The sequence below is a fragment of the Phyllobates terribilis genome, unplaced genomic scaffold (genome assembly GCF_046119375.1).
Source record: "Phyllobates terribilis strain yellow unplaced genomic scaffold, ASM4611937v1 Scaffold_4__5_contigs__length_816908805, whole genome shotgun sequence".
In the NCBI taxonomy this organism is placed as follows: domain Eukaryota; kingdom Metazoa; phylum Chordata; class Amphibia; order Anura; family Dendrobatidae; genus Phyllobates; species Phyllobates terribilis.
The window spans coordinates 405,449,380-405,465,561 of NW_027362764.1; the positions used below are offsets into that span (position 1 = coordinate 405,449,380).

Here is a 16,182-nt window from a genome sequence, read left to right on the forward strand (position 1 = left end):
TCTTTTAGATGACACTAGATCTCCCCTCCTTCTAGTTACATGGGTCCCCTTCTCTTCCCCTTTCTTAGGAAGACAAGGCCCCTGCTTCTAAGAAGGATAAAGACCAGCCCCGTAGATGTGGCATCTGTGCTAAAAAATTGTCCTCATTGTTACGGATCCAGGTGGTGGAATCTCTGTGCTGTGCTGCAAGGAGGGACCAGAGGGGCGTGACTAAGTATCTACTCGGCCTGACCAGGGTCGCACGGCGGCTCAATCGACTCCGTGAACCAGGGAGGGACCGAGCAGAGGGACCAGGTGCCACTCTGGGACCGACCTTGTATGAGAGCAGGTGACTACCATGGGTCAGAAGGCAGGAACTGACCAGTACAGCGGAAGAGCACGGCAGACAGGCTGACTGGTGGTCCAGGTAGTCAGGCAGGCTGATACGGCTGAAAGCCAGACAGGTGCTCCAGGTAGGCAAGCTGGCGGGCACAACAGATAACAGGCAGGTGCTTCCAGGTAAGCAGGCAGGTGGGCACGGCAGGTAATAGGCAAGTGTTTCCAGGTAAGCAGGCTGGCGGGCATGGCAGGTAACAGGCAGGTGCTTCCAGGTAAGCAGGCTGGCAGGCACGGCAGGTAACAGGCAGGTGCTTCCAGATAAGCAGGTGGGGAGAGCCCATAGACAGACTGGCGGACTGGACTGAAGGCAGACTTTCGGGCTGGAAAGTAGTCAGACTGGCGGACAAGACTGACTTGCAGAGGACCTGAGGGCTGAAGCAAAGTAAGTATCACAGAGCAAAAACCTTGCACGGGCACCTCCATATTGGAGGAGGTGCCTTTTGTAGAGAAAATGACTTTTTAGGACAGCGCGCGGCCCCTTTAAGAGGGAGGGAGCGCGCGCGCGCCCTAAGCACAGTGCCGGGGAAGTCGCGCGCACCAGCAGCAGCAGCAGGGAGGCCGGAAGACGCCGGAGCAGGACCGCGGCAGTACGGGGGACGGCGTCTCTGCCTTGCAGGGGGCAGAGACGCCGACGCTACACTCATCATATAAGAAGAAGTTGTGCCGACCCTGTACGGATAAAATAATTAAAGAAGAAAACCCCTCGCTAATAGAGGAGCTTAGATCACTTGTTAAACAGGAGGTTCAGGTAGTTAGACAGGAGTCTAAGCTTCTTTTGCTGCCCTGCCTGTCTACTCCTCCTCCAGAAGAGGAAGATTCAAGAGTTAGACTCAGATGTGGTCTCTATTAACGCCAGTAGCTCTGCCTCTGATGATTTTGATGAAATCGCATCCTTAGGGCCTGCCAAAAAAGTAGAAACTGGAAGATATTAATTTTCCTCAGACAACTTAGACAAATTACTGGACGCAGTTAGTGACACTATGGGGCTGGAGGAAGTTGAGGTCCTCTGTTCCGTTCAGGATGAGATGTTTAGTGGCCTTAGATCAAAAAAGCAGACCGGTTTTCCAGTCCATGAGGTCATTAGAGATCTCATCGGACAGGAATGGGAATCCCCGGAAAACCGTCCCACCACCCCTTCGGAATTAAAGCGTAGATTTCCGCTGGAAGGTGAAGAATTTGAGTGGGACGTCCCTAAGGTGGACATCCAGGTGACAAGGGTAGTGAGGAAAACCTCACTTCCCTTTGAGGACTCATCCCAATTGAAGGATCCATTGGACTGGAAAATGGAAAGCGTTCTTAAAAAATCATGGGAAACCTCTGCTGCCTCTCTCAAGGTCAATATTTCATCGACTTGTGTGGCCAGATCCCTCTTCAAATGGCTGGCCCAACTAGAGGAACAGGGTACATCCAGGACAGACCTGCTAGACGCCATCCCTCTCCTTCAAAAAGCCACGGGCTTCTTAGCAGACGCCTCGGCTGAGTCAGTCCGAATTGCGGCCAGAGCAGCTGTCTTATCCAATACTGCTCGCCGTGCACTGTGGCTCAAAACATGGAGTGGGGATGTCACCTCTAAGGTTAAAATCTGTTCCATTCCATTTCAAGGGAAATATGTATTTGGCCCAGCCCTGGATGATATCATGGAAAAGCCTCGGACAGGAAGAAAACCCTTCCTGAACAGAAACAGACTAAGAAACGTTCCTTTCGACATTCCCAGAGCCAACCCTCACAATATAGGGGAAAGGGAAAATCTGGACGCTGGAGCTATCCTAAAGGCGGCAAGGGCCATAACATCCTGGTACCCAACAACAACACCAGCAGCAGGACAAGCAATGACTTGGTTCGTGTGGGGGGGCGTCTCTCGAATTTCTTTCCCCAGTGGCGGGCAATATCTTCCTGCCAGTGGATCCTCAATACCATCAAGGAGGATCTTCTATTGGAATTCGAGAGTCGCCCCCTCAGGTCCTGAGGGTCACGTCCCCTCCTTCTCGGGGGGCTCGGGAACTGCTATCAGTCGGTCTACAAAACCTTCTGAGATCCGGAGTGGTATTTCTGGTCCCCTCTGGCCGGGAGGGGATGGGTCACGACTCAAAAATATTCCTAATACAAAAACCGTCAGGGAATCCACGCATCATAATCAACCTGAAGTCCCTAAACCATCACATCAGATATAGACGATTCAAGATGGAGTCTATAAGATCAACTATTCCCTTAATGGGGAAAGATTACATCATGGCGACCATAGACTTAAAAGATGCATACTACCATGTGCCGATTCATCCGTCTCACAGGAAGTTCCTGCGCTTTGCAATCTTCAGGGACAGCATAACAGAACACTACCAGTACAATGTACTGCCCTTCGGCATCTCTTCAGCACCCCAGGTGTTTACGAAGATTATGGCAGAAGTCATTGCACTCATCCAAAAACAAGGTGTCTGCATAATTCCATACTTGGACGACATGTTAATTGTGGCCCCTTCGGTGGTGACTCTCAATCTTCACGTTTCTATATCCTTAAGAACTCTTCGCTCATTAGGTTGGGTTCCGAACCTAAAAAAGTCGGAACTCCTTCCTGCGTCGTGGAGGAAATTCCTTGGTGTCTTGCTGGACTCCAACAAACAAAAGTCCTTTCTTCCGTTGGAGCATCAAGCAACTCTCAGAACCAAGATCTCAATTTTCAGAAACCAGGAAAATCCAACATTGAGAGCGGCAATGTCTGTATTGGGGTCAATGACTTCCTGTATCCAGTCGGTGTCGTGGGCCCAGGCCCACTCAAGGCTCCTCCAGGATCATATCCTAAGATCTTGGAACAAACAAAAGGACTCCCTAAACAAAAGGACCTGGACACTAGGTTGGGTAAAAGCTTCTCTTTCCTGGTGGCTAAGCTCCCGAAATCTTCAGAGGGGGATTTCCTGGACCCAGGACCCTCTAATTACAGTGACTACCGATGCCAGTATACGAGGTTGGGGAGCCATGGTGGCCCAAACTCCTTTTCAAGGCAGATGGCGTCCCGAGATCAGTGCCAGATCCTCCAACTTCAGGGAGTTAAAGGCAGTAGAAAAAACGCTCAGAGCATCAGTCGACCTAATCCAGGGTACTCACATCAAGATACCCTTGGACAATGTGACTACAGTTGCCTTCCTTCGTCATCAAGGAGGTATGAGGGTAGACAACCTGAAACAGATCGCAGGCTGAATATTTTTCTGGGCAGAACAACATCTCCTATCACTCTCGGCAATTCACCTGAAAGGCTCAAACAACATTCAAGCAGACTTTCTAAGCAGGAAAGACATCCAGCCAGGAGAATAGAGCCTGAATCCTCAAATATTCCAGTCACTGGTAGCAAAATGGAGTCTCCCCGAGGTAGATCTCTTTGCCAGTGGTTTAAATGCAAAACTTCCCCTCTTATTTTCATTAGACAGAAGAGACAATGCCATGAATTTGGACGCACTAGCCCATCCCTGGCATTTCAAACTGGTCCATGCGTTTCCTCCAATTCCCCTGATAGCAAGAACTATCCAGAAAGTCAGGTTAGAGAGAGTGACAACAATTCTGGTGGCCCCTCTGTGTCTCAAAAGGCCTTGGTTCGGGGCCATCACAGAACTTTGCCTAGAGGGTCCGGTGATACTTCCACCGGTCAACAACCTTCTCTCTCAAGGCCCCCTATTCCACCCAAATCCTCAGTGGCTAAGCCTTGCAGCCTGGTTACTGAAGCCGAGATCTTAAGATCCAAAGGTCTCTTGGAAGAAGTTATAAGAACTCTTCAACAGAGTAGGAAGCCAGTAACCAATGCTATATACGGCAAAATGTGAAAAAAAGTTCCTATCATGGTACGCCCCGGATATTCCTGATACCTCACACCCCAACACCCCACCCTAAGTTCCATATTCGACCAAGATTTGGCCTCTCACAGATGGATCAAGAGATTCATGACTTTGGCACTCGGGCTTCATCCAAGAATTCAGTCTCATGTCCCATCTTGGGATCTAAATGTGGTGCTTAGGGGTCTAACCCTCTCTCCCTTCGAGCCTCTATCCTCCAGCACAATACAGACTCTTTCTCCTAAGACTGCCTTATTAGTAGCCATCACTTTAGCACGGAGAGTAGGAGAACTGCAGGCTCTTTCCATCAGAGAACCTTACCTGAATGTGACTGAAGATAGAATTACGCGTCGCCTGGACCCTTCCTTCCTCCCAAAGGTGGTTACGGATTTCCATTGTTCCCAGGAAGTCATCCTTCCCTCCTTCTGCCAGAAACCTTCTAATTCAAAGGAAGCAGAGTTCCACCTCCTAGATGTCCGCAGAGTAGTCCTTTACTATCTTCAAGAAACTGAGTCTTGGAGATTGGATACAAATCTATTTATACAAGACTCAAGGCATAACAGAGGAAGGAAGGCAGCTAAATCCACTATAGCAAACTGGATTAGAAAGGCAATTGGGGAAGCCTACATCAACCAACAGATGGATCCACCGATTGCCTTAAAGGCTCATTCTGTCAGATCCACAGCAACTTCATGGGACGAAAGAACAGGCGCTTCTACAGAGCAGATTTGCAGGGCAGCTACATGGTCTTCCCTTAACATATTTTCCAAACATTATAGATTAGACTTATCATCCACTAGGGATTTAGCCTTTGGTAGGAAAGTCCTACAAGCTATTGTCCCTCCCTAATAAAATATCATTGGTATTCCTCCAATGCTATCGTGGAAGGCATATTGAGAAAATAGAATTAGTCCTTACCGGTAATTCGGTTTCTAGAAGCCTTCCACGACAACATGAATTTCCCTCCCTATGGATTCCATATAACTGTCAGGTAACCATTTTTCCAGGTGATCTTGGTAAACACTGGGGATTGAGGGTGGGGAGGGGCTTTTAACCTCTCTATGTTCCTGTCCCCCAATAGGGCGTGGACAACATCCTCCAATGCTGTCGTGGAAGTCTTCTAGAAACTGAATTACCGGTAAGTACTAATTTTATTTTTCTGTCCCCCATCCCCAGCTCAATACATTATCATTTGCTGTCCCCTATCTCCCACCATCAATTCAACATAATTTGCTCCCCCAACATCGATTGAATTAATTTTATTAAAAAAAAAAGTTTTCATACTTGCCTCCCATTCTATCCTCTGCAGCGCCACTTCTGGGCTGGTATCCTGGCATCATCGCGTAAGTGCTGTCACTGGCGCATCACAGAAGAGGCGGAGGGAACTCTCCTGGAGCTGTGCGGCCATTCTGTTTTGACAACCGTGGAGCTCCAAATGAGCCTCCAGTACAGAGATGTGCGCCTCCAGTGGCACGCCGGCGCACAGTGCATTGTTTTGCACTTGGGGCCCTGCGAGCAGAAGGAAAAGAGGGGAGGGGCCCACACTGGGTCCCCTCTTTGCTTCTGCTCACCAGGCCCCATACACCAGTAAGGGCAGCGATGCCCTGATGGCGGCCTTGCCTCTGATCCTGATACCTGCAACAGCCACCCATATGTATATTTAGACCCAGATGCTGCTGTGTATGGAGAAGGCTCGGCTCCTTTCATCACCTACAGTACATGTACAGCAGTGGCCTGGATTTGACTTAACGCTAAAGAGATTATTCATTTTGGAAGAGAAGAAATGCCTCATAATATTAAGTAAATCACAAGTTGTCTCCTTGCAGGGAACCTTAGCAATCAGCTGTCAGTAAGGGGGAATTTATCCAAGCTTATTCAACAGTTTTTTTGTTTTCAAAATATTGCACATTTTTTCCATGTCATTTCTGCTTTAAAAAAGAGTGACTTTAACAATTTTTGGATGTGTCTACATGTCATGTTTTTTTTTTTTTTCCCATAACAAACGCAGCATTTTACTGCCCCAGGAAAGTGAATGAGATTTCTAAAGTTGCTTATTTTTTCCTTGCAGATTTGAAGCAGTTTCAAATCTGCAGCATGTCAGTTTTCTGTGTTTTTGCAGCGTTTTTCACCCATTATAATGAATGGGGAAAAACATATAAAAACATAAAAATGCACAAAAAATGTGTGTTTTTATGCAGCGTTTTTCTTTCCAAGAGATAAGTTTTTAATGCAGAAATATCTGCAGCAAGTCGACATAGCCTTATGCTGTTCTCACCACTTTTAGAAAGTGGTCATGGTCAGCTGTTGCGCAAAAAAATTAAAAAATTCACTACAGTAAGGATGTGGCTTAAAAAGTGAAGTACCATTTCCATACAAGAGTGAAATGTTTTAAGATGCACCAAATTTATGATACATTGTGCAACACCTTGATAACTATCTGATTTACTACATCTTGTAGCTACACAGATTAGCCATTACAAGGTGTGAAGACACGGGGTCTTCCGTGGGCTTAACACTACTCAGACAACACAGGGTGAGGGTAAAACAGTGTGGCAATGTTTTATTGAACCACCAAACGGACAATAAACAGGTAGAACAGTCTCGGCTAATACCCAAGATGGTAAAACATTACACAGTCCTCACCCTTCCGCTGGCCCGCCTGGGATAGAACAGCTGCAATTTTGGGACTTCCAGGGCCAACTACGTCAACAACTGGCCCCCCGCTTCTGGCGGCCCCCCACAGAGACAAGGTAGCAGCAAGTTTAGGAAGCTTGCAGTCCATCGAGGTACAAGGCCAGGAGACCCGAGGGTCCAACCCTCGCCTCTCCGAGAGTTTCCATGGGGCCAGATGACCAGCTGGTCCCAATCTGGCTTCTCCACATGTCTCCATGGGTTCCAGGCGACCGGAGGGTCCCATCTGGCAACCCCAAACAACATATCGATGAGGCCAGGTGACTTCATCGTCCCAACCTGGTCTCCCCAAATGCATCCATGCGCTCTCTTATGGTCAGTGGAGCAGATCCATATCTTTCCAGTCAGGGCCATATACCTTTAGGCCGGAATCATGTAAAATCCAAATCTGTGTCTCTTTGGATGGAGCCGCCATGCTATCCATCTACTGTCCTGAAGGATGTCTCTCATTTTCCTTGTAAAGTCTTTCTGATTCTCCTTGATTCAGCTTGCAGCAGGATAGAAAACCCCTTTTTTATTTACATATGTGGCTAAGGTCATCAGTCACAGGTTGGGGGAAAAGGGCAGCGCTCAGGTTTCATTGTTTGAGCATTTAATGAATTTGCGTAGTTTGTCCTCCTGTTTTGTGAGTCAACAAGCTAAAATGGTCCACTCAATGGTTAATCAACATATTTAGCAAGCATTCATTGTTCTACAGGCCAGTGTTCACACTGTGCGGTAATGAGGCAGTGACCCAAGTAAAGTTCAACTTAAACGACTTTATTTTTCCAAAACTCACAAATTAAAGGCAAACGGTATCCTCCGGTTTGCAGCCGGGTCGTCAAAGAACAGTCCGTTTCCAAACAGTATGACCTTCTTGACCCAAGGTGCCCCAGCGAGGTTGTCGTGGGCGAGCTGTAGCCCCCTCTCGCTCTGGCACCCTACAGACAATTATTGTCCTCCCTCTGATGTATGGCTGTGTATGTGGTGCTCTCCACTTACTTCAAACCATCCGATCGCGACTGTCTCCAGGCATTTCTCTTCTGGGACCAGGGCAGCAATAAATTCAGAGGACACGAGGTTCTTAACCATAACTTGGACTTTACTTGGGGAAGAGGAATATGTACAGTATTTGCAGGCAGATATAATGGATAAGGCCCGACAGGTTATTATCTCTCTCACAGGCGCTGGCAACATCTTCAGCCCTGGTTCCCTCTTTAAGTGAAGCATCTCTGTGACTCTAATCTCTAGCCCAAGAGACTCTTCTGCAATACCAACAGTGATCTGGATCCGATATCTCTCCCCCACGTCTTAGCCTGGAGTCCTATTTATCTTCCTCTGCTTCCTGCAGACTAGAAGTGCCCCGGGTCCTCAACACTTCCTTTGAGTTTCTCTGGCCGGCTAACAGGACTCTTGCTCTTGCGTAGGGAGACTTTCACACTGGTGATCCCACTGTCTGAGGGTATGAAGCTCCCGTCTACCCTAGCAGCCACTATACAGTCAGGCTGCCGCACAGTTCACTGTCCTATCTCTTACTAAAGAATCACTTCCTGATCCTGGAAACTAAACAGAGATTTTCCTAATGTGCCCACCCTCAGTCAGCTGTCATCACACAGCATTAACCCATCACTGTCTGTAACACTGCTAGCAGACTCAACCTGACATCTGCACCCAGGACAGTGGCATCTTGTGGCTGTTTACAGGTACTGCAGCCCTCAAGGAATTATGTCAGAAACAAGCTCTATATCACTCAAGGCTTGATCAGGGCACTAAGTTCCCCCTCTACTCTACTGACTGGACCACTAAAGCTAACCCCTTAGCTTGGTCTACCAACAATTCAGAGAGGCCTAACTATGGGAACACTTTCTTTAACAACTTCAGTGCCAAAGGAAGGCTACGTCCTTCCCCACTATTACACAGCCACAGAAATACACATACGTTTACAAGTCAACACAAAGATAATAGTGTATTTCTTTTGGATTAACAAATCTAATCATCTGGCTGATTAAGATTAAGATTATAAGCTGTATCGTCACACAAGGGATGGTGAAATGTGGTTACCTCTCAACACTGTGTGCAAATAGAATCAGCCGTCTCTCATAACAACAACCTCAGACTTCTACTTGTTCCTTTCCTGATTTCACCCTCTCTACCTCATCGTTGCCTGCTATGCTTCTCCGCCTCCTTATCTAAATGGATGCTTTTCCACTTTAAGGTCCTAATTCATTAAAAAGTAATTAAGCCAGAAACAGAGTTGCACAAACATCTTGTCACTTTAGGCGTTTTCACTCCACTTTCAGCTAGCTTTGCCAAAATGGGTGGAGCTGGGGCGGAATGGTGGCGGGACGGGGTAAGGTGATACCTTATTTAATTCATGATGAGCTGTGGCATTTCTTGCATTACAAATATTGTCCATTGCACTAATTCAAATGCTAGAACTCCTGCTTCCAGATATTCTGCAGTTATGGAAAGAAAAGGGTTTTGTTTTAGTAAGTACATTCATGGAAAGGGCCATCTACAACAATTTGTTTATTTTCTTTAAATGGAACCTCTCAGTAGGATCAACCCTCCTAAGTCATCTATGTGGGCATGTAGGTCATAGGAAGCTGAATAAAATGTTACCTTGATATCTACCATCTGATGTCTTATTCCAGAGAAATACATGTATATGTTAATATCTAAATGAACTGTTAAGATCTATGAGACGGACACTGATCTGTATGAGAATCTGCCACTAGAGCTTATTTTAAATGAAAGGTAGTGTTACCGCTGCAGACATGTAATGACTAACAGCCTGCTCTCATGATCTCGCTGAAGAGCTGTGTGTGATTATACCTAAAACAGTACTGCAGAGCTGAGCTTTGTCTCATTACAAACACATCTGCAGCTCTCCTCTCATAGTGCTGTCAGCTCTGCTGTATTTCCCTCCCCCACACTGGCTGCTTGTGATATAGAAGCTGAAGAATTGTTAGTAAACAGGTGCAGCTCTGCAGCAGAGCTGACAGTACTGGGCAGGTAACATGATGACAGTGATGGGGATCATCAGCAGGGTAACCCATCATTACCCTAAAATTGCATCATGGGAGGTCGTTGGGAGCTGGTGTAGGTGAGCACCAGCAATCCTGCCATTTAGAGATTGATATCTGCATTTAGATGGTTAACAGCTCAGTTCTGGCTGATAAAGAAAAGAGAAATGAGGCATTACATAATGCTTATGCAAACAAAGGACTGTCCAAGTAAATTAGAATAGGACGAGTCTTCCACACTTAAAGGAAACCTGTCAAGTCATGGCATGTCCAGAAATGTTATTTACCTTCATATATAGAATTAATCTGTTGGTAAATTTATGGCTGCCTGCCTTACTGGAGCAGCAGCTACAGGGAGAAAATCAACATATATCCTCCCTGCAGCTGCTCATTTCCAGTCATGGGGACAGTGCAGAGAGCAGTTATAGTCATTGCTCACTATACAGTGAGCTTAGCTGCTTTCACTCCCCAACACTTTGATTGACAGCTTGCTCTGTGTAGCTTGCATAGAAAAAAGAAAAATATCCAGCTCACCCATGAGATCAAATCCTCCAGCAGTGCAAGGAACTTGGAGCCTCTGTAGGCAGCAGGACGAAGACAGATTAGTAGAGGGAGGTGTCCAGCAACAAATCCGGGGAGATTAGTTTAAAAACAACATACTTATTAGAAGGAATCTCTGGACATTAACCTCCTCCCTCGGAAACTAAGAATAAATGGGTGAGAGAATTCCATTTTTTTCTCTATTTAATTGTATATAAATTGTGATATATGCGTCGAGTCTGCACTCAGACTACACATTATACAATTATTTTCTCATGTCATTTTTATCATCATGGACTCTTAGATACTGGACAAATTGGTGGTTTATGAGTACATGTTTAATGATTATCTTGGCTGCGCGTACCCATTTAAGTAGAATCTATGTGTCAGAGGGCTTTGGTTTGACACAGGCTTGTTGTATTGATCCCTGTCCATCTACTCTCCTTCGGTTATAGAATCTATCCAAAAAATTTTGATCTCCATACTGCAGGGCTGTTTCAAGATTTTTTTATACAGGGTGGTCCAAAAGTAGGTGGACAGAAAGTGTAATAAGGTTATGAAGGGGGAGATTTATCAAACATGGTGCAAAGTGAAACTCACTCAGTTGCCTTTAGCAACCAATCGGAATCCACTTTTCATTCCTCACAGACTCTTTGGAAAATGAAAGGTGGAACCTGATTGGTTGCTAAGGGCAACTGAGCCAGTTTCACAGATCTAGTTTTCACAGATGGATCTTCCCCAAATCTGCTTTCTTTTCAGATAATTCAGATAACACATAATGGCAAATAATTTAAATGCAGATCAAAGAAAATGGATTTTAACACAGTATTCGAAATCTCAAAATGCTGACATCGTTAGAGCAAATTGGGTTGAAACATTTGGTACTCAAGCCCCAAAGAGACAAACCATTTACCGCATTTGTGACAAATTCAATGTCACTGGCTCAATCCTTAATGCTCCAAAAACTGGTCGACCCAAAACAGTCTGTACAGAAGATAATAAACAACTTGTTGCTGAAACATTTGTTCAGAGTCCAAAAAAGTCCACCAGAAGAGCCTCTTTGGAATTGGGAATTTCACGAGCTTCTATCATGTGAATCCTGAAATCTATTGGGTGGAAAGCTTATCGTCCACATCTAATTCATGGTTTATTGGAGGATGATCCAGACAGGCGGCTGCAATTTAGTGAGATTATGTTTAACTAAATTGAAGAAAATCCAGTGTTTTAGATAACATTATGTGGAGTGATGAAGCTTCTTTCAAATTATCCAGCCATATTAACAGACATAATTGTATTTACTGGTATAATGAGAACATGCATTTAACATTAGAGCAACAACTAAATGAGCCTGGTGTCAATGTTTGGGGTGGTATTTCAAGTTTTGGTGTTTTAGGACCAATATTTTTTGATGGAACAGTCACAGGAGATAAGTATCTCGAAATTCTAATGAATTAAGTTGTTCCCCAGTTACAGCAACAGCCTAATTCAAATTACCTTTATTTCCAACAAGATGGGGCCCCGCCACATTATTCAAGAGTGGTCGCGAGTATCTTGATGAAACATTTCCTAATAAATGGATTGGCCGAAGAGGCCCACTTGATTGGCCGGCACGTTCACCAGACTTGACCCCAATGGATTTTTTCTTTTGGGGAGTACTCAAGGACAAAGTTTATAGTCGAAAACCAAAAAGTGTCAGTGATGTGAAAAATTACATAAGAGATGCATTTCAAGAAATTAATACCCAAAGAGATTTGTGCAAAAAAGTTTGTTGAAGCGTAAGAGGCAGACTTCAAAGCTGTGCAAACTGTAATGGAAAACAGTTTGAGCACCTGTGTTGATAAAATTTAAGGGCTTTTGTATTATTGTTCAGAATAAAATTTAATTGTCAATGTTATGCTTGTATCAGTAAATATAATTTTATATATAAATCAAAATAAATGTTATTATTTTCTGGCCACCTACTTTTGGACCACTCTGTATATTTACTTAGAGGCGGTTCCTGAGCTATGTTACTGGTAGTTATCAGTCTGGCTTAGTGACTCGTTTCTATTTTATGAGTGGCATATTTTTATTATAATAGTATTAAAAGTTATGTTTTAAGATTTTCACATCATTGCTGTCTATTATCTTCTATGACACTGGATAACCTGTTTAAAGGGTTATTCTCACAAAGCACAGTAAATAATAATAATATGTATGTAAAGTTTTGACTTTGCAGTAAGTAATAAAAATGCCTTAAAACATTCTCTCTCTATCATTATTCTGGCATTTGGCAAATATTAAAAATGATGGTAATCCTAGTTCACCTAAAACGGAAAAGGTTTATTCTGATTTCATGTCAGATATTGAGAAAAACATGCCTGTGTCTTTCTATATAGTGTATGTAAACTTCTGGTTTCAACTGTAGGTGTGCATTATTATAAAACAACATTGTGATTTTGGGAATAACTCTTTAATTGTTTTAGAGGCGGCTGAAAAACACAGCTGTCACAAGTAGTTGGTCCTCTACAACAATGATTATGAGGTGCAATTAATAAAATCTCAACTGTAATTTTCATTGTAGAAAATACTGAAATATTTAATACAAATATCTGCAGCACATTACATATAGATGTCATTGCAATCTAGGCATTTAAATAGTTATCTGTAACTTGTATAAAAGAGTCAAATTAATGTGATGCTTGGATTTATACTGTGGCTTGGTGGCTTGAATTGTATTTAAATTGAATTGTGATCTTTTGCAGGAGGTAACAGCGAAGTAATAGAGAAGCTGGAAGGAATGCTTTCTGTTTGGATTAAGCAGATTGAGCAGGTTCTTGCAGAAAGTGAGCAGATGAGGAAAGAAGCTGATGACATTGGACCCTCTGCTGAGCTGGAACATTGGAAGTCACGGATGTCATCCTTCAACAGGTTTAAAACATTTTTAATAGAAATCTTTAGGGACGATTCATCAATCGTCACTTTTCTTTACTTGTCTTGTAGTATTAGTTGACAAATTCCTTATAGTGGCGCATGTGGTTCATGAATTTTTCTGCAGAATCAAAAACAATTTTTTTATTCCTGCCTTTAATCTTTTTTGCATCTTTTCAGCATAAATTGCCGCATGTTCTGCTAAAATGTCACAAAATTTGCACAAAAATTCCATGCGTACATAAAATCACTCCAGGGGGAACTGGAATATATTTGTGCAAAAATGTTGCGACTTTTAAAAAATTGCAATTGATGAATCAGCCAAAAGCATCTGGAAACCCCAAACCTCACCCACAATGAAGAACATATAGCAAAACAGGCGAAAACATAAAAAACATAATATAGACAAAAGTGCAAATTTAAAGAATAAAGTGCAAATGAAAACACCAAAAGCTAGACAAAATAAAACATAAATGCAATAATGAATTGAGCCCTTCATGTTTTGAAAATTGTGAAACATTCTAGGAGTAGTTTTTGGTATTATAAATATAAAATAGTGTTTAATAGAATGTTAATGTATGGTTCAATATTTAACCCCTTAATGATCGCCGATACGCATGAAAACGTTGGCCGTTAAGGGGCCTTATTCCCTCATTGCCGTTTTAAAAAGGCGATTGGGAATAAGGTTATAGCACCCCCCAGATTTGGAAATTCTCCATGGTCTTAGCTACATGTTTAGGGCCGGTTTTTCTAGTCCCCGATCACGTGATCGCCATTATTCAGTGAATAACCGTGATCACGAAAAAAAAAAGTGTGCCTGCGGTTACTATTATTTCTCTCTCCTGTGTACATGTCACAGGAGAGAGAAATGTGGGCGCATGCGCAGTGCTCTTGCTGAGATCTGTTGGCTGGTACCCGGCAACAATAGGGAAATTTTCCTGTTGGTTCCTTTTGATCATTGTGATAGACGCTATCACAGTGATCAAAAGCAAAAAAATAGTAAAGCAAACCCCCCATTGTCACTCCCTTAGTTATATATTTTTTGTTTTATAATTTTTATCTATTTTTTCCATTCTTTGATGTTAGGGTTAGGATTAGGGTTGTGTTACGGTTAGGTTTGTTTTAGAATTAGGGTTAGTGTTGTGTTAGGGTTAGGGTTAGGATTAGGGTTAGGGTTGGAGTTAGAGTTAGGATTGGGATTTTTCAAAAGAAAAGAAAAAAAAATGATGAAGATATGACGACTAATGTTGAGCGCAAGTGCTCGCTATTGGTTGCTTGGATATGCACCGAGTATCGCGGTTGCTTGAGTGACATGCTCGAGTCTATGCCCCACATGTTTCACGGCTGTTATACAACCAAAAAAAAACACGTGGGGATTGCCTGCCATACACAGGCAATCCCTGTATTTTTAGAAGCCACAAAACATGTGGGGCGGGGGCTCGAGCATGTCACTAGAGCACCTGCAATACTCGGTGCATACCCAAGCAACCAATACAAACTCAAGTAGCGAGCACTAATGACAGCATATTCAATATGACGACCTAATGTTATCAAATTCTGTGTCCTACATCTGGGTTCAAAATGCTCACTATACCCCTTGATAAAATGCTTGAGGTGTGTAGTTTCCAAAATGGGGTCACTTGTGGGATGTTTCCACTGTTTAGGTACAGCAGGGGTTCTCCAAACGCGACATGGCATTTGCTCTCAATTCCAGCCAATTTTGCGTTCAAAAAGTCAAACAGGACTCCTTCTCTTCTGAGTCCTGCCGTGCGCCCAAACAGTGTATTTTCCCCACATATGGGGTATCGGCATACTCAGGAGAAATTGATCAACAATATTTGGGGTACATTTTCTCCTGTTACCCTTGTGAAAATGCAAACTTTGGGGCTAAAATATCATTTTCGTGGAAAAAGTTAGATTTTTTATTTTCACAACTCTACATTATGAACTTCTGTGAAGCACCTGGGGGTTCAAGGTGCTCACTGCACATCTAGATAAGTTCCTTGAGGGTTGTAGTTTCCAAAATAGGGTCACTTTGTTTTTTTTTTCCACTGCTTAGGCACATCAGGGGCTCTCCAAATGCGACATGGCGTCCACTCTATATTCCAGACAATTTTTGCATTCAAAAAGTCAAACGGTGCTCCTTCCCTCTTGCGCCCTGCCGTGTGCCCAAACTGTAGTTTTTCCCCACATATGGGGTATCGGCATGCTCAGGAGAAATTGAACAACAAATTTTATGGTCCATTTTCTCTTGTTACCCTTATGACAATAAAAAAAATTGGGGTAAAATTTTTGTGAAAAAAGTTAAATGTTCATTTTTTCCTTCCACGTTGCCTAAGTTCCTGTGAAGCACCTGAAGGGTTAATTAACTTCTTGAATGTGGTTTTGAGCACCTTAAGGGGTGTAGTTTTTAGAATGGTGTCACTTTTTGGGGCATTTTCTGTCATAAAGGCCCCTCAAAGTCACTTCAAATGTGATGTGGTCCCTAAAAAAAAATGATTTTGTAAATTGTTCTGGAAAAATGAGAAATCGCTGGTCAACTGTTAACCCTTATAACTTCCTAACAACAAAAAAAAATTGTTTCAAAAATTGTGCTGATGTAAAGTAGACATGTGGGAAATGTTCTTTATTAACTATTTTGTGTGACATATCTCTCTGATTTAAGGGCATAAAAATTCAAAGTTTAAAAATTGCAAAATTTTCAAAATTTTCGCTAAATTTCCATTTTTTTTTACAAATAAGCGCAAGTCATATTGAAGAAATTTTACCACTATCATGAAGCACAATATGTCATGAAAAAAACAGTCTCAGAATCAGGGGGATCTGTTGAAGTGTTCCAG

At 43.3% G+C, this 16,182-nt stretch overlaps 1 protein-coding gene across 1 annotated transcript in view; it reads left to right on the forward strand.

Moving 5' to 3' along the window:
- Positions 1 to 16,182, forward strand: part of LOC141265457 (dynein axonemal heavy chain 5-like) — a 526,560-nt gene that overhangs the window by 49,051 nt on the left and 461,327 nt on the right. The window contains exon 10 of the mRNA XM_073678599.1: positions 13,177 to 13,342. Within this exon, the coding sequence (XP_073534700.1) occupies positions 13,177 to 13,342 (166 nt within the window). The remainder of the gene's footprint in view (positions 1 to 13,176; positions 13,343 to 16,182) is intronic.